An 18,515-nucleotide genomic window follows, 5' to 3' on the forward strand; every position below is an offset into this window, starting at 1 on the left:
ATGGTTTTTTGTAATTTTTTAAGCATTTTCTTTGAATCTATCTACGTGACTTTACCGAAAGACCCAAAGAATATGAATTCCCGCAGTCACGAAAGCTTTAAGTCAAAGTTTTGTTTCCTCTGCGCATTCGTCCCCGCCGCTGCTGCTCTTGGACAACACGAACAACAGAATGATCCGCGCCAGGCGCGCGGTGGGACGGAGGTCGCCAAAAATAAATTAATCACGATTTTGACTTCCGTTTATTCTGGAACCCGGGGTCCCGCCATAAGGTTCAAATGTACGGCCAGTTTGTCAATCCACTGCTGCATGAAGGCTGTGCGAGAGTGGTGGGGGTCATTCCGCTTTGGTGGACCACGCTAGGTTAGTGTGGGTTAATGAAGGCAGGGAGCATTGCCACAGTGCAGTGTAGCAAAATATTTCTCTGCACTGCCCTCTGTGTTACCCCGCAGCAGCAGCAGCCTGTAACAACTGTGAATGGCGGTCGGCAATGCAAGCACTATTCAGGGCTCAAGCTCGCTAGGATTTCCGAGATCTGATCAGATCGGTGTCAGGTCACACTTCCGTGCTTCTCAGGCATCAATAAAGAAAATGAAAAACACCAGATAGAAGCAGGTGCCTGCGAATGCTTTGCTTCCTCCAACAAGACCGGCTTCCTTCCCGTAACTGGGCGAATTGAGAGCTGCGTGGTCGTGCGTGTAGGTCACGGTCAGACACACGTGGCATTGCTCACGAGGCAGGGGAACCTTGACAAGAGAAGTCAGATGGGAGGAAGTTTAAAGCCCTACTGGGATTAGAGACAACGAATATGGTGACTTAGCTCAAGACCAATTGATTTTGGCAGCCTAAACTAAACTAGTTTTTATTTTGATTTAAAGCTTTCGTGACTGCAGGGATTCATCTTCTTGGTTCTTTCGGTAAAGTCACGCGGAAGGTAAATAATAAAATGATAATTTTATTATATTTTATTTTTATTATTTTATTATTTCCCTTCTACATGACTTTACCGAAAGAACCAAGAAGATAGTTTTATTTTACCAGGTAAGGCTCACTGAGCTATATAGCTCTTTTTCAGAAACGACCTGCCTATCGCAAATGATAGCTCAATGAAGTTGCTTATTACGCGGACATTTCTAGCAGCCGCAAGCTCTAAACGCGTGATGTTGATTCTAAATGTGGAGGGAACACCTGGAGGACCTGGAGAAAAATCCACGTGACCACGGGGAGAGAGACACGCAAACTCCAAATATGCAGGCGTCAGGGTTGGGATCGAACCCACGACCTCCTGAGATAGTTAACATGTCGTCACTGTGGTATTGAAGCCACCACAGCATAGGGCCTTCTTTCTGATGGATCCCACAATGGCTGTGCAGGACCACTCTCATATTTTCATCACCACCCACCACAACCTGGCTTTAGGTGGTCCTCTTGGTCTTGAACTCTGGGTGCCACTCCTAATGTCCGTCTCGGGAACCTACCCTCGTCCATCCTGCACACGTGTCCCACCCATCACAACCGCCTCTTCCTGATTCACGAGTAATTTTTGTTTTGGCAGTGCATCGCTGTGAATTAAATCTGGGTTGGCTCGGTTGTACATAAAAACACTTAAGTATAAAATTCCCTAATTAGTTAAAAAAATATATATTAATCAATGGAGATATTCAATTAAGGCATTTTATGCAACTGGTCACTGGCGATCTTTCAAGGTAAGCAGGCATGAGCCTGGATAGTGCTTGGATGGGTGACGATTATGCATAACAGGTGTTATAGACTAAGCAAACATCGAGGCTCCCAGTCTTCACCAACTCAGTGACCAGCATGATGAATTATACCCATGACCCGCAGAACTTGGAAAGGCCTTCATCCAGCAGTGGATTGAGGAGGTGCTGCGCATGTACATAACATCTTTGCCGGATGACTGTCAAATAATGCTCAACTCAACATTCAGAAGGTCGTGTGTTTTAAATCAAATCCCGATCGGTCCATGACACAACTCATCATCTCTCTGGGGTTGAAAAAAATGAGGACCATGTTGTGGCAAGCTGGATCGAGGTGGTTGTCCTAAGCACGTAGTGGCTCCCACAGAAGAGTTTGTGGAATTCCCTCCCCCATGAGCTCAGGGCCACCCCACACTCGCCTGAGGCTGAGAGACACTTTGACATTTGAGCGATGTAAAAAAAAGGCAAGTGAAAATAAATACTGAAGTAGGAACATATCCGTGCGTGTCTGCGAGCACTTACTACCCGCTTGGCATTTAAGAGTTTAACACACAACTTTCTTCCCGTGCGCACACACACACGCCCACCCGCACACCTGCACAGCCAGCCCTCCCATCAGATACTATAGGGAGAGCCAGACGGAAACACTTGGAAGTTCCACATGGCCGGATCGAATTGTAATATTTATAGGCGAACCTCACCTATTCTCACGTGTATTTTTTTTTTAACTCTACAGCAGTGCATGTTATTCTTATGGAAATATCACACAACAGAAAATAAAAAATAAAGAAATCGTGAGCCGGTTGTACATCTGCATTTAAAAAAATGACGCCGTGCATTTGGTGAAAAGTATAAAGCACCTCACATTGTTTGGCTTTAATGGGTGACACAGACATGTGATATTTTAACCACTGGCTCAGGGTTACCAACGTGCTAATTTGCACACGGAGACACCGTAGCTTATGAATTGGCTTATATACGCCACTGTGGCGAGATGTTAACTATCTCGCCTGGTATACAGGTGGTCGTGGGTTCAATCCTGACCCTCATGCCTGTATGGGTGTCTCTTTCCCCGTGGTAGCATGGCTCGGGCACTTCGGCTTTTTCCTCCACATTTGTAAACGTGCGTTTTGAGTATTTGGCCCCTATACATTTCCGCATGAAAACCACTCAGTGGACCTTACTTGGTCAAATAGTTTTTTTTTTAAAATATATACACGCAGGAAAAAAACTCACCGAGTCTCAAGACTGTTTTTCAGGAGAGTCCTGCTGGGAATGATCGATAACAGCGGTGGCCAAGCTTCCCGAGCCTACAAGCCACATACCCAAACCTTCACATCGTCAAGCGAGCGACAACACACGCATGGTGGTCATGCCGCCGGGTCGCTCCGCACTTGGTCGGTTGCGGAGGTTTTGAAATCTGCGTAAGCGCCCCCCGGGAGTACTCGTGTCTGGCTCCGCTGGGAGGGGCGAGCGCGCCGGGCTACGAATACTTCTGCAGATTTTTTTTTTTCCTGATTCATGTAAAGTTGTAGCGAAAAGCTAAGAATGATCTGCGTCTCTATGGAGCAGCACTTGAACTGCCCGGGAGCCGTGGTTTGGCAACCTTCAGTGAGTAACTCTTTGTTTTTTTCGGTAAAGTCACGTAGGTAAAAAATCAATAAAATAAATATAAACAACTAACGTAGTTGTTTTCATTTATTTTAGTTGTTTTCATTTATTTTAGTTTTCATTTATTTTATTGATTTTTTACCTACGTGACTTTACCGAAAAACCCAAAGAGTATGAATCCTTGCAGTCACCAATAGCTTCAAATCTAGAAGTGAGTAACTCTTTTATCAGTGAAGAAACTTGAGTCTGTCTTATACATACAGGCTGTCAAAGGCCTACTTTCTTCACTGCATCCGACAGGTGCCACCTGTTTACTCTGCGGGGTGGGCATCTCATACACACACACACAACGGCTCCATCTTTGTGCAATACACCAATAACAGCTGCTCGTAGCTGGATTACGGGCGCCTGTCATCACGCCCAGAAAAGCTGTCAAGGACATACCATGCACACAATCAGAACCTGCTTTTTTATGTATAAATATATATATAGATATCTATATATATAAAAATATCTATACATGTGTAGTGACATATAATTGGTCACTATGTAGCATAGCGCTGGCTGCTGGCAGGGAAGGGGATCTGCAGGGTGAAGCAGCCCTGACTGACAGCAGGCCATGTGACAGACCTGAGAGGGATCTACGGTAAAGGTTACGGCAGGGGACGTGTCGAGAGCCCGCTCGTAGGTTTCAGAAGGGTGGCGTGGCCCGAGGTGGAGTGAGGCCACGCTAACAGGATAAAAGGGGACCCCGAGTGGGGGATCGGGGCCGTCGTTGGAGTGGGATCCCCTCGTCGTCGTTGTCGTCGCTGTCGCCTTCGCCGCTGTCATCATCCACTTGATAATTGTGCTGCTAGCAGTAGTTGGCTGTCTTAGCTCAGCGCCGTCAGTGTCAGACGGCTAGCGTTGTGTTGCAGGCCAGCAACCAGAGTAGAGTTGCGTTTAAGCGAGAGACAGAGCGTTGTGTAGCAGCAGAGAGTGTGTAACAGTGTGCTCGGTGTTGAATTAAATAATTGCCTTCAAGAAGTTACGTCTCCAAGTCAGTCACTACAAATGAACCTCATGGCGGTACCCCGAGTTACCATAGTACCCCGGCTCTCGCACAATGTCCGTGATTCAGTAATTTTTAGTCTGTTGATGGTCGGCGATGCGGCAATCGACTCATCTTGACGAGCTGTACACGATGCACTATGGTGCGTACGAGCGTTCAGGGTTTTAGCGCAATAGTCCTCGCTGTGTTTCGACATCACAGAGTGTGGCACTGATTTCGGATTGATTGGTTACCCCAGTCGTGGAGTTAAGTACACCCCTGGGAAAAAAAAAGTAGTGTCCCAGAAATAAAGTATTTAATTGCCTCGGCCATTTTGTATTATGTGGTACCCCGGGGTACCGACATAAGGATATATATAAAAACAGAGTGGAAACTAAATTCTCACAGAATGAACAGCAAGCATGTTCGTGCCAGACAGAAACCTGCTCAGCTTCCGCAGATTTCTTGTCGGTCAGGTGAGTCAGGAATCTGAGGAGTGGCGGATGGATATGAATCAAGGGTTCAAGATGATGACGTTTTACGATCGGCCAGTTCGTGAGTCACCCTCCTCTGCGGTCAGATGAATTGTCATGACACAAGACTCCGATTCGATTCCACGATGTATTATATCCATCTCGTTTCACTGTCTCGTTTGTATTGATGTTGTTATTTTTTATCTCCTTTGTATGGTTTTATTTTCCCAATGAGCCAAGCTTATCATTTGCACTCTCTTTATAAATGCACTTTGCATTATACACAAGCGATACTTACACACGATTCAATGCCCGTTGTCTGTCATAAGCGTGGGTAGATGGCTTCCGTTTCACAAACATTGACGTAATCTCTGGCAATACTCTTGTCGTGTCTTGTAAAATCACTCAGACGGACACATTGTAACAAGTCACCTGCTTACACTTTATTTACCGATTCTTGTGTAGTGACTGTGCTTGTCACTATGGTGCCGGGGCTTACGAAGCCACGGCGGGTAATGTTTTGTCATTACGGGCAGCCCGGGTTACAGGATGTAGTACCGACCCTAGCGGGGCTTGGGGGGGCTCCCGGTGAGGGAGCGAGAGGGAGCGTCAGCCAGCCAGGGTTACGTTGGGGTATGATACGCTGGTTGACCTGCTGACACGTGACCGGACGATATTGGAGGGGGGCCACCGGTGGACGGGGGCCGCGGGGCGGTCACGTGGTCCAAAGGAGCTCTCGGGAACCTTCGAGAAGGAGCTTGAGAGACCTGGAATGTGGGCGGGGCGAAGGGCGGAGCCAGCCCCAGCCCGGGGGGCATATAACGAGGGCCCCGTGAGGAGTTCGGGGTTCTTCGTGTGCCGGTGTTACGAAGATCCACGTCGGGGAGAAGAAGCCTCGAGCCACGTGGTCCGGGACCCAGCTTGTGGTCCGCTCCGGGATGGCGAACCGCGTCTAGTTCTGCCGTAGCGTGGCTAGATGGGCGTTCGAGACCCGAGTGTAGATTGTGTTATGTGTAAATAAACAGTGTTGCTCCTAAGATAACGACTGCGACTCAGTTGGACTCACTACACTTGCACCAGTTGTAGGCACTCCTACAACTACCTACACGGTCACTTAGACCTAACTTCTTCCACTCGTCTCTACGTTACACCTCACCTATCCTGCCCTCGGCAGCTCTACTCCCAGCCACTCCGCGCACAGCTTAGTTGCACTCAGCGTCTTCACACACAGAGGCTTCGCACAGAGTGCCTCAGCACACAGCAGCTTCTCAACACAGAGGCTTCTCACACTCCACCGCTGCTCTCGCCTACACTCCCTCAGACCCACTCACTCGTCTGTCCTGGGTGGGGGGATCAACCATCACCCGCCCGGCGACTCGTGAGGGTTGAGGTCCGTTGACGGCTTGAGCGGCAGCGGCGAGATGTCTTCACTCTTGTCCCCAGCAACAACTAACTCTGCTCCGTTCACACACGTCCTTATATCCTAAGGCCAATCATCCGAGAGCTCTCGTGTGTCTCTTTAGTGCTAGCCAGGCTGGCGCCTGTCAGCTCATTGATCAACCCTTATCTCCCGTCTCCCTGGCAACACCTCCGGTGTCAGCTCGCTCAACTGGTCGACCCGGTTTGCACCCGCTTAGCCCCTTAATTAGGTGGCGGTGCAACTCCATGTTGCACACGCGCACCTGCTTGCCCTCGGTTGTCCTCGGTCAACTGTGCGCACCGCGTATTTCACTACACTACACTCTGATGCGGCCAGGTACTGCTGCGGTTACAGCGCCCGACTCACAACCTAAACCTGTGTAAAAATCAGCGCCGGGGAGAAAAAGGCGGCCTCGCGTGGCACTGGTCACGCCCGCCCCCTCGCGTTCGCTCTGTCCGCCTTCATAGGTGCTTGCGAACAGCACTTGGCCCAACAGTATATTAAAGGCTACACAGGGGGTGTATGTCTACGTGCGAGCGAGACGCGCAGACGTATGCATACGGAGGGTGGGGGCGCAGAGCGTGCCGCACTATATTGTGATTCCTCTTGCCGGACACAACATCACGCGGCACCTGAACCCATCCTGGGCATCCACTAGGGCAGTGGTTCCTAGCCTGCGGTCCCACGGGAAGGCCACGGGAAGGCCACGGGTAGGCCACGGGAAGGCCATGGGAAGTGGTCTGTGGAAGCATTGCAGATACTTCGCTGGAGAGTCATATTTTATTTCCTAATACAACCAAAAAAATCACTGGTGCGTAGCGGTCCGCGCAAATGTTCCGAGGGTTGACAGCGGCGTTGCGGGGCCTGAAATGTTGGGAACCACTGCCCTAGGTCGATTCAGCATTAAGCGAGCACCCAGAACTGCGTGCGTGTGATCATCAGCACTGCGGAGACAGGCAGCTGGCAACATCATGGTCTCACACACCATTCTTCACACTACCTGTCCCTACAGTTAATTAAGACGAGCTGGGCTCTGGGTGCCACTGTGCGTGCTTGCGTGCATGTTTGTGTGTGGTTGGTTGCGTGCGTGCGTGTCACAGGCTTTGGCGTGCCAGCTCCATTCCTCTCGGCGATAGCCATCTCCCAGCACAGGTGCCCCCCCACCACCCCGAGCGCCCATCCAATCCCTCTCTACCAACCACCTTCTCCATTGCCGCTCACCACCCCTTAACACGTGTACGTGTTAATCCACTGCTGGAATGGGGGGGGGGGGACCCTGGGGGGGGGGGGGAACCTTCCCCTCCCCGCTTCACGGAATCTTATTGACCTACTTCACCGCGCTGGTCAGTGCACCTTGGTGACGATGACAAGCACAGACGTCGTGGGGACATTGGAGCACGGTACAACAATGCAATGCCCACCACGTAAGCCCCGCAGCCTGAACTGGTCCTGGGCTCCCATCCTTCACCAACTACCGCTGACCATCGTGGCGAGGTATGGTCAAACAACACTCGTGCCAGGCACGGCATAGAGAGGCGTTCATCCTGCAGTGAAATTGACAAAGACAATGTCCATACACAGACATGTTCTACAACTAGGGTAGTGTGGAGATGCGTACGGTGTTGATTGTGAAGCACAGCAAATGGTCGTGGAGGTGGGGAGCACCTAAGATGGGGGGGGGGGGCACCCAGATCCACAATCACAATGGGATGAGAAGATGACAGCAAATACTAGAGGGTCAGGTGTCGGCCATGCATCTTCTGTGGAATATGGCAGAAGGAAGGAAGCAGTGGTGAAGTGCGGTGACGGTAATGGCATTGACCTTTGAACTTCAGGAACTACACAGCCACCACAAGGGGCTGTTTGTGAATGAGAGGCACGGAGGCCACGACGGTTCATTTTGGAGGAGGGAGGGCGGCAGAGCCCCACCAGGATTCCTGTGGCATCACGACCGGTTGCGTTGAGTCTTCCCGTGGGCGATTTTGTTTGTGTTCTGAGTGGGCCGTTAGCCCGGGGATCGTGCAAAGCAGAGATCAGCAGCTCTCTCGGCAAACACGTGTGGAATGTATCACTTATCCCACGTACACACCTGCCCCTCCGTCACAGCAACAGCTGAGATAGGGCTCAGGATTGGATGTAATGAGGCCAAAGGTAAAGGCACAGCCCTGCAATTGCTCACTCATGCCACTGCTGGCGAAAGGGCCTCCACTAAAGGTAGCTCGAGCGAGGGTATTTTTTGGCCTACTCTCCCACGATGCCCAGGTATCTTGGAAGAGGCGGGTGTAACTTACACTTTACCCCACCACGCACACGACCCGCCAAACGAATAACTGTGGTGTACACGTTTACCCTGCTGGGTGGACAGAGGCAGAGGTTGGGGGATTGACAAAACAGCCACCGAATGTTTCAACTGCCGCGCCTGAAGACGGAGTCTACTCGGTGACCTCTGGATTGCCAGTCCGGTGTGCTGACTGTTACACCGCAGGAACCCTGGACTGGCTCTCGAGGACTTGCGAAGCCCAACACAATCAGAATATGCGTTTATTCTGGAGGAATCCGATGAGCTATAACGCTCTTTTTCACAGATGTCCAGCAGGGGTGGATAAGAACGTTACAATAACAACAAACAATACAAAAACACACTAGCAGTGCAAAGTACAAGAACAGTAAACAAATTACTAAACCATCCCCATCCTACCAGGCAAAGTCCACTGAGGTATTAACTTCTTTTTCAGAAATGACCTGGCCACAAATGATAACTCAATAAAGTATGCGATCAGAACATGAACATATCGACACGCACCACGGAAGATTATCCGATGAATGTGGAAAAAGAGCACTGGACTGTGAGTACATTACATTGAGGCTGGGGGCACTTGTGATGATGAAGGGTAATTAATCATTCTTCTTGAATATGACTGAAGGGCAAAGTCTACGTCGAGCGTCCGTGGGCAGTTCTCTAACGCACGGGGTTGCATCTCTCTGCGAGAGTTACAAAGCGAATCTGTGAGGACATGACGACAATAGCACAACTTGAATACCTTTGGGGGGAAAAACGATTAAAAAAAGGATTTCCATTACGATATGTTTCATCTGTGGAATAGAGTATAGTTCAAACCAATTACATTCATAAAGGCATGGAATCCGGTTTTGCATTCAAAAGTGACCGGGGTGGAATAGTTTGTAAACTATGTAGGCTTTGGCGGCGGTGTGATACGGGCATTGTAGTGGCGAGATGTGAACTACCTCGCGAGATGTGAACTACCTCGCGCGATGTACAGGAGGCCGTGGGTTCGATCCCGACCCCGATGCCTCGATAATTTGAGTTTGCATGGCTCTCTCCCCGTGGTCACGTGGATTTTTCTCCGGGCCCCCCGGTTTTTCCCTCCACATTTAGAAGCAACATGCGGTTTAGAGTATTTGGCTGCTATAAATTTACACATGATGAGAAGCCACTTCTCAATGGGCTATCAATTGTGGCCAGGCCACTTCTGGAAAAAAAGGCTAAAAAACAGCTCAGCGGGCGCCTTACCTGGTCAAATAAAACAAGCCGAAGGCGAGTGTTTAAACACACACGGAAGACGGGATTGCATTTCTTGTACGAGGAGCTTCTTGGTGGTTTCGTGAGCGAGAGAGTGAAAGAAATGTCGCGGCGCGGTGACACTCGCTTGCCTGGCGATGCGGAGCGGTGGGGGCAGCTGTTTCCGGCTCGGCAGCGGGGACGACGGAGGCTTGGGCACGAGCGGAGTCGCCCTCTGGGTCCACGGCACGGACGGGGGGCCCTCGGCCAGCATCGCCTGTGAGCGGTGCCACCACCACCATCATCATTATCACCACCACCCACTAAATTAAAACTAGGTTTATTTTTATTCTTAGTTCTTTCGGTAAAATCACGTTGAAGGGAAACAACAAAATAATAAAATATATATAAAACAATAAAAATTCTCACGACGTTTATATTTTTTTTATTATTTTGTTGTTTCCCTTCAACGTGACTTTACCGAAAGAACTAAGAATATGAATTACTGCAGTCACAAAAGCTTTAAATCAAAATTTAGGTTTATTTTACCAGGTAAGGCCCACTGAGCTGCATAGCTCTTTTTTTTAAAGTGACCTGGCCATCACAAACGATAGCTCAATGGAAGTGGCTTATTAGGTGGAAATTTAGAGCAGACAAATACGCTAAACGCACGGTGATTCTACACGACTACGGGGAGAACATGCAAACTCCAAATATACAGTCATCAGAGTCAGGATCGAGCCCAGGCGAGGGAGATAACATCTCGCCAACGTGAACCGCAAAACTCTACGATAAGCGGCGAATGCGCTACTGCTGGGCACCTCCGATTAGCACGGTTGGCTACAGTGAGGGAAAAAAGTATTTGATCCCCTGCTGATTTGTACGTTTGCCCACTGACAAAGAAATGATCAGTCTATAATTTTAATGGTAGGTTTGTTTGAACAGTGAGAGACAGAATAACAACAACAAAATCCAGAAAAACGCATGTCAAAAATGTTATAAATTGATTTGCATTTTAATGAGGGAAATAAGTATTTGACCCCCTCTCAATCAGAAAGATTTCTGGCTCCCAGGTGTCTTTTATACAGGTAACAAGCTGAGATTAGGAGCACTCTCTTAAAGAGTGTGCTCCTAATCTCAGCTCGTTACCTGTATAAAAGACACCTGTCCACAGAAGCAATCAATCAGATTCCAAACTCTCCACCATGGCAAAGACCAAAGAGCTCTCCAAGGATGTCAGGGACAAGATTGTAGACCTACACAAGGCTGGAATGGGCCACAAGACCATTGCCAAGCAGCTTGGTGAGAAGGTGACAACAGTTGGTGCGATTATTCGCAAATGGAAGAAACACAAAAAAACTGTCAATCTCCCTCGGCCTGGGGCTCCATGCAAGATCTCACCTCGTGGAGTTGCAATGATCATGAGAACGGTGAGGAATCAGCCCAGAACTACACGGGAAGATCTTGTCAATGATCTCAAGGCAGCTGGGACCATAGTCATCAAGAAAACAATTGGTAACACACTACGCCGTGAAGGACTGAAATCCTGCAGCACCCGCAAGGTCCCCCTGCTCAAGAAAGCACATATACATGCCCGTCTGAAGTTTGCCAATGAACATCTGAATGATTCAGAGGACAACTGGGTGAAAGTGTTGTGTGCAGATGAGACCAAAATGGAGCTCTTTGGCATCAACTCAACTCGCCGTATTTGGAGGAGGAGGAATGCTGCCTATGACCCTAAGAACACCATCCCCACCGTCAAACATGGAGGTGGAAGCATTATGCTTTGGGGGTGTTTTTTTGCTAAGGGGACAGGACAACTTCACCGCATCAAAGGGACGATGGACGGGGCCATGTACTGTCAAATCTTGGGTGAGAACCTCCTTCCCTCAGCCAGGGCATTGAAAATGGGTCGTGGATGGGTATTCCAGCATGACAATGACCCAAAACACACGGCCAAGGCAACAAAGGAGTGGCTCAAGAAGAAGCACATTAAGGTCCCGGAGTGGCCTAGCCAGTCTCCAGACCTTAATCCCATAGAAAATCTGTGGAGGGAGCTGAAGGTTCGAGTTGCCAAACGTCAGCCTCGAAACCTTAATGAGTTGAAGAAGATCTGCAAAGAGGAGTGGGACAAAATCCCTCCTGAGATGTGTGCAAACCTGGTGGCCAACTACAAGAAACGTCTGACCTCTGTGATTGCCAACAAGGGTTTTGCCACCAAGTACTAAGTCATGTTTTGCAGAGGGGTCAAATACTCATTTCCCTCATTAAAATGCAAATCAATTTATAACATTTTTGACATGCTTTTTTCTGGATTTTGTTGTTGTTATTCTGTCTCTCACTGTTCAAATAAACCTACCATTACAATTATAGACTGATCATTTCTTTGTCAGTGGGCAAACGTACAAAATCAGCAGGGGATCAAATACTTTTTTCTCTCACTGTACGTACGGTGCGAAAGAAGTTAAACATACATACGTACATCAGCAAAAGCGGTACAAATGTTAACGTCATCAGAGACCAGCTGCCATTATGGGGGGGGGGGTCTCCTAGGATCCCAACTGCACTCTCAGATCTGTTGCCTCACGTTATGGGTGCAACATTAGTGGGAGCGTTGTTTAGAACGGAACGGTGCAATGTGGGACGGTTGCGATGAGATGCGGAGGCATTCAAGCGAGTGCCCTTATACATGCAAATCCTGATGCTTCGTGACATCTACACCAACATCACTGGCAGCAGGAAATGAAAAGGAATTAACATCATCAATGAACACCAACAGAAGCATTACCGCCACAGAATGTTTTCTTCGCCGTAGAGTCTGGCCGAGTATCGGCTGTAGCCTTAAGCACGATGAGGATTCGTGAATCATCGCAAGTTTATTGCATTATACACACTTTATAAGTTCCCGAAAATTTCCAATAACAAGCGATTAGTTTTTCCCGCTACAAGGAACCTCCTAACTATTTTTCCTGCATGTCTTATTCAAGAGTTCCATCCCTACCACACATTTCCTACTCTCCTCTCCATCAAACCCAATGTCCAGCCTTACGTGCGGGCTTGTAGCGGACAAGACAAAGTACAGCGAAACAGAGGGAGGCACTGCTTCTCTGTGTGTCTCTCTCCGTCTCGGTCCGTATCTGTGTCTCTATCGTCTGCGCGAGTCTCTCCCCTATGTCTCCGTGACTGTTTATCTGTGTCCGTCTGTTTTTCTGTCTTCTACGAAGGCTACTGTTAACATGAACTCGACTGCAAAAACGAACATAATCCTTATATGAACTCTAACACTAACCCTATCGTTAATACTTTTTCTAACTGTGTTAACGGTAGGATTAGTGTCATGGTTGGCAGTAGAGTTAATTACTTTTCAAATGCCATACGAAAGTAGACCATTTAAATTTAGAATTACCAGCCGATATACCACCTCATCTCATTAAGACCAGAGAAACACGAACCAAATGAGTTGATTAATGATGAGAAACTGACAAATTCATGTAGTGGTTAGCTGAATAATCCAATCATTGTTTCCACCTGGCTTTTAAGTAACCGATTTAACCAGCACATGAGTCTTTTTGAATCTGGCCGCACGGTATCCGATTCTCTCGACAGCCGATGGAAAGAAACTTGCTGAACGTGGAAAGAAACACGCATATATATAGAAAACCGCAAAATGTCTGTGAACGGTATCTCCCAAGCATTCATACCAGCACATGTAAACATTCAACGGTTAATAAATAACACATGGTTTGGAGACACAGAGGAATTGCTCACAATGGGGTTCCACATTCGGCAATGAACAAATTGGTTGAAAATATATATGTACATTGCTAAACAAGGCTTCCTTGTGAGTTGTGTAAATTCCAATGAAGCCACACAAAGCATATACAGTTACACAATACGTGGACCCATCAGAGACCCCCTATTCAATCTAATATTGTCTGGACCCCATCAGAGACCGGTCTGCCAGTCTATTGTTTAGAGACCCCATCAGACACTGGTATGCCAGTCTATTGTCTAGAGACCCATCAGACACTGGTATGCCAGTCTATTGTTTAGAGACCCATCAGACACTGGTATGCCAGTCTATTGTCTAGAGACCCATCAGACACTGGTATGCCAGTCTATTGTTTAGAGACCCCATCAGAGACTGGTCTGTCAGTCTACTGTGTAGAGACCCCATCAGAGACCGGTCTGTCAGTCTACTGTGTAGAGACCCCATCAGAGACCAGTCTGTCAGTCTATTGTCTAAAGACCCCATCAGAGACCGGTCTGTCAGTCTATTGTCTAGAGACCCCATCAGAGACCGGTCTGCCAGTCTATTGTCTAGAGACCACATCAGAGGGGAGACCCTCATCCAGCAGTGAATTGGCAAAGGGCTGTGCATGTTCATGTACAAAGGACATATGAGAGAGGAAGTGGGCGCTTTCGTGCATTTAGCTCGAGTTGCGGGGCAGAGCGCTGAGTCAACGTCGCATTTCCCTGGAGGTGAGTCTGGAGAGAGTGAGTTTGGGCAGTGAGTCTGGGAAGAGTGAGGAAGAGTGAGAGTGGGGAGCGCGCGAGCAGTCGGGAGCCGGGGGTGTGCGTCACAGTACGGGATGCCGTGGGGATACGGCAGCGCGCCGCGCGCTACTCTCCAGCCATGCTTACTCACACTCTCACACTCCCCCATCCCTCCCCTCTGCGTCAGCGCTTGGGTGTGAGAACACCGCTTCTGTGTGTTTTTATTTGTTTGCGCGTCTCTGTCTGTGTTCAATAAATGCTGCTGACGAATACAAATTTTTCCACAAAGCCCACAGTTGGGCAGCCTGAAATATATTGATTTTACGTCGGATACGCCTCATCTTTGTGTGCCCGGCGCAGAAATATTTTCCGGGTTGCACACCTGGGCAGAGCCACGTGAAGTTACGTCCTGCTCACAGAGCACCGTGAATGTTAAGCACCCTACACGGAATCCTATAGCGCGAGTCAAGTAGGTAGCAAGTCGTAGAAATCCAACATCGCTACAATGTCCTCAATCTCTCTGTGGGACAACCGCCATTGACTTGACACGAACCGGCACCGGCACTTGGATGTTACAATGCCACGGCTGGGATGGGCTGACAACACCTCCGATTGGGATTCAAACTCACGACCATTGGTGAAACACGTGCTCCGTTGCTACGTCGCCACTCGCGCTTCAACCTTCTAGAGCGGGTGTAAACGATCATTGCCTGACACCTGCCTGTTTATCCGGAGGTTGTTTTTATACACGAGAAAATCGTTTTAAGCGGGCTGAGTTTTGCGCCAAATCTATCAGGTTCGTAACCACCCTCTCGCGCAACTTTCTCGCATGCGTTCAGAGGTCCCGTTATGTAATGGGCATCGATACAGGATGAATTTTGGCAAACATTTTCTAAGCGGGTTTTCAAAATGTCCACTCTGTGACTGCTCTCTCACAATTAAGATGAAATAATTATAGGCCACACATCTGGGCATCCCTTGATGAAGACGATCTATTAGCACACCAAAGACAAAGATCTCCTGCACCAGGTACACATTTAAGGTTGAGCCGATGTAGGTAAGGCCCAAGACCGATGTTAGCCATGAGTGGGAATTGAACCCAGGTCACGCAGTGCACTCACCACTGCACTTCTGGTCCCCAACAAGCATTAGCGTACTATGATTATCACGGGCAGTATTTGCATTGTAATTGTGATTTTCTGCTGATGCTTCAGTCGCAGATTATCACCATCTTCATCACCTTCATCAGCACTCCCAACATCATTACCATTTCCATTATCATCAGCACTATTATCATTGGCAATAGCATAATAAGAAGGCTGATCATTAATCATTGTTACTGGTAGCATTGCCACCAAGGTATTTAAGACATCATCATTTTAACCAGCACTTGCACCATCAACACTTTGTCATCTTTATCACCATCAACGACATCACCTTTATTATTCCTCGTATCATCTCCATCATCATGATCACCCCCAATAATCGGGTGTCGCCTGCTTGAACAAACTCAACATCCCTCCAATGGGAACTATAATTAAGGCTGCTTTGACCTAGGGAGGCACAGGGTAATGTCATGTTTCAAACTGTCACTCCTGTTATGCATCACGAGCAGTAACAGTTCCGGAATTTAAGATCAGTCGGTGAACCGCTAAAACATTGCTCTCCAAACACAGACAAAGATTCCCCGCTTAGCCATGAAGGACTGTTGGGACAAGTGCTGTTAGCAAGCACCTATGAAGGCCGGCACGGCACACGAGGGGGTGGGTGGCCAGCACCCAGTGGCGCCTTTGTCTCCCCAGAGGCAATGATTTTACACACCGCACCAGATACTCATGTGAGGCCGAGTCAACCTAGGGGACGCCCAGGACCGGTTTAAATAATCGTCACTGGTGTTGTCCGTGAGCAGGAATCGAACTGGGTTCGTAAGCACAGTGCGCTAGGCACTACACTACCGCTCCACACATGTCACGTTTCAACTGCAACTCCTGTTATGCATCACGAGCAGTAACAGTGCCGGAATTTAAGATCAGTGTGTGAACCGCTAAACCACTGCTCCCCAAACACACGCACTACACCCACAGCAGTGTTCACAGTGCAGGTGTGTTTACGCAGATGTTAACGCTGCTACAAACACTATAAACCCATTATGGAAACATGAATCGCAAAAACAATAAAAAGGTAATGTAAATGCAATACTTAAATTATACAGGCCATGAATTGTGGCTATTTTCCTTCTGTTGATGAGTAGAGTCGGCACATCTCCCAATACTCAAAACGAGCAGCGGCTCATCCCCGTTGACGGTTCTAAGCCAGCAGCGGCGATTCCACATGCTTGTTGTGAGAAGCAGCTACAACGATGATCATACCGCTAGTCATCCAAGGCAAGTCTCAAAGAGTGCGAAGCAATTTTTCAAGACAGTCCTGCATCGTGATGTTTGGCCAATTCTGCTCATTGATTGTTTTGGCTTTTGGGGGGAAACCAGAGAAAACCTACAGACACATACGAGAGAGGAACACCTAAAGCTCTGCACAGACATGACAAGCCACTTTGCCGAGCTATCATTTGTGGCCAGGTCGCTTCTGAAACAATAAGTTAATACCTCAACGGGCTTTGCCTGGTAGGATGGGGATGGATTAGTTTTATTTGTGTGTTGATGGTGATTTGTTTATCTTTCTTGTACTTTGCACTACTATCACGTGTTTTTGTATTGTTTGCTATCAAATCTTGTAGCTCATCGGATTCCTCCGGTCTAAATAAATATCATGATTCTGCACAGATATATTTTAGAATCCACTGCTGTACTGCCATCTTCTGGCCACGTGGCAGCCCCAAGCCTACTACACCTCTACAAGGCGAATATCAATCGCACTCAACCACGCTCAGCTTCTGAGATCTGATGAAATCAATCCCAACCGGGCTGATTTGGTCACAGCTATTGCACCACAGGGCTGTCGCTGTTGACGCTGTTGCGTAACGAGCACTTTGCGGATGAAAAATCCAACTGGTTAGCTTCGCTGTGGTCATAACGCTCAAATTCACGACGGTTCAGCCTTCATTTAAAATCTCCATCATCGAGGGTCCATCGAACTCACAAAAAACATAATTCCGGGAATGCTAAAATAAGAAACCACATTGTGGGAAAGTCAACAGCAATGTTTGTCCAAAGGAGAGAGTGGCACCTGCCACAAGAATGTAGAATTTCCACAAACGGTTTGGAGACCACCAACAAAGATGAGCTGCAGTCCAACTGGTTGTTTGAACGTGGAAAAACTTTTATGTAGGCGCTTGTCTCCGCGGCTAGACGGCGGCAGGATGAGCGGCACGACAAAACGAGCGGGGCGGCTGCGGTGATATCAAGGAGCAAGTGGCGGCCGGGGGAAACCCCGCGCCGACAGCGATTCTGCCCGAGTCCATTCCTCCCACGTTAGTCACTTGTGGCCGGCAACAGCCTCGCATTTGGCGGCGAGCATTCCAGCAGCGGCGGCGATGCCATCGGGCTCGAGCGGAACGGTGGAACAGGCACGGCTTTTAATAGCATGTCAAAAGTCAGAGCCTCAAATGCACGGCAAGGGGCAGCGCTCGTCTCTGTTGGTGGCCCTGAGCCCTGAGTGGTGGAAATTCCACGTTCTTGTGGCTGAAATATTTCATAAGAATATATACGGAAAATACATTTCATAATTAGTAACAGCGAGCTAATGAAAGAGTGCATAAAAGGACGGTTGGAATCAATGTTGATATGGCAAATGAGGCAGAACGAAGAAGACAGAGCCCGCGGGGATACTAATATTCGTGAAAAGGCAAGGAAGGCGAGACCTAGGTGTTCTGGGCTTGTCTGAGAAGGGGGTGAAGGAGATGTAATGAGAAAGTCTGTGAAGATGCCACTGGTGCAGAGGAGTAGAGGACGGAGACCGAGGGCGAGATCGGAGGATGAGGTGGAATGAGATACGGGAATAGTGAGTGTGACGAGAGAAGAGGCACAGAATAGAAGCACGTGGAGAGAGAAAATCTGAGCAGCTGACCCTACAAAAATAAATAGCATTGTGTCTGTGATGCACGGGATAGCGGTGGTGCAGCGGTTTACACACTGCGTTACGAACGTGACAATCTGAGTTCGATTAGCGGCCAAGGCTAACAACACAATTGGGCAAGTGATATCAGAACCGGTCCTCAGCAACCCCTACACCAACCTGCGTGGACCGATGTGATGAAGTATGGTCAAATAACCCCCCGCTTCTGATACAACAT

General features: G+C 48.5%; 1 protein-coding gene across 1 annotated transcript in view; it reads right to left on the reverse strand.

Moving 5' to 3' along the window:
- The window catches only part of TTLL5 (tubulin tyrosine ligase like 5), a 108,787-nt gene that overhangs the window by 15,806 nt on the left and 74,466 nt on the right, over window positions 1-18,515 (reverse strand). The window contains exon 35 of the mRNA XM_032965176.2: window positions 9,922-10,046. Within this exon, the coding sequence (XP_032821067.2) occupies window positions 9,922-10,046 (125 nt within the window). The remainder of the gene's footprint in view (window positions 1-9,921; window positions 10,047-18,515) is intronic.

The sequence above is a fragment of the Petromyzon marinus genome, chromosome 33 (assembly GCF_048934315.1).
Source record: "Petromyzon marinus isolate PM22_M1 ecotype Great Lakes invasive population chromosome 33, UKy_Petmar_22M1.pri1.0, whole genome shotgun sequence".
NCBI classification, from domain to species: domain Eukaryota; kingdom Metazoa; phylum Chordata; class Hyperoartia; order Petromyzontiformes; family Petromyzontidae; genus Petromyzon; species Petromyzon marinus.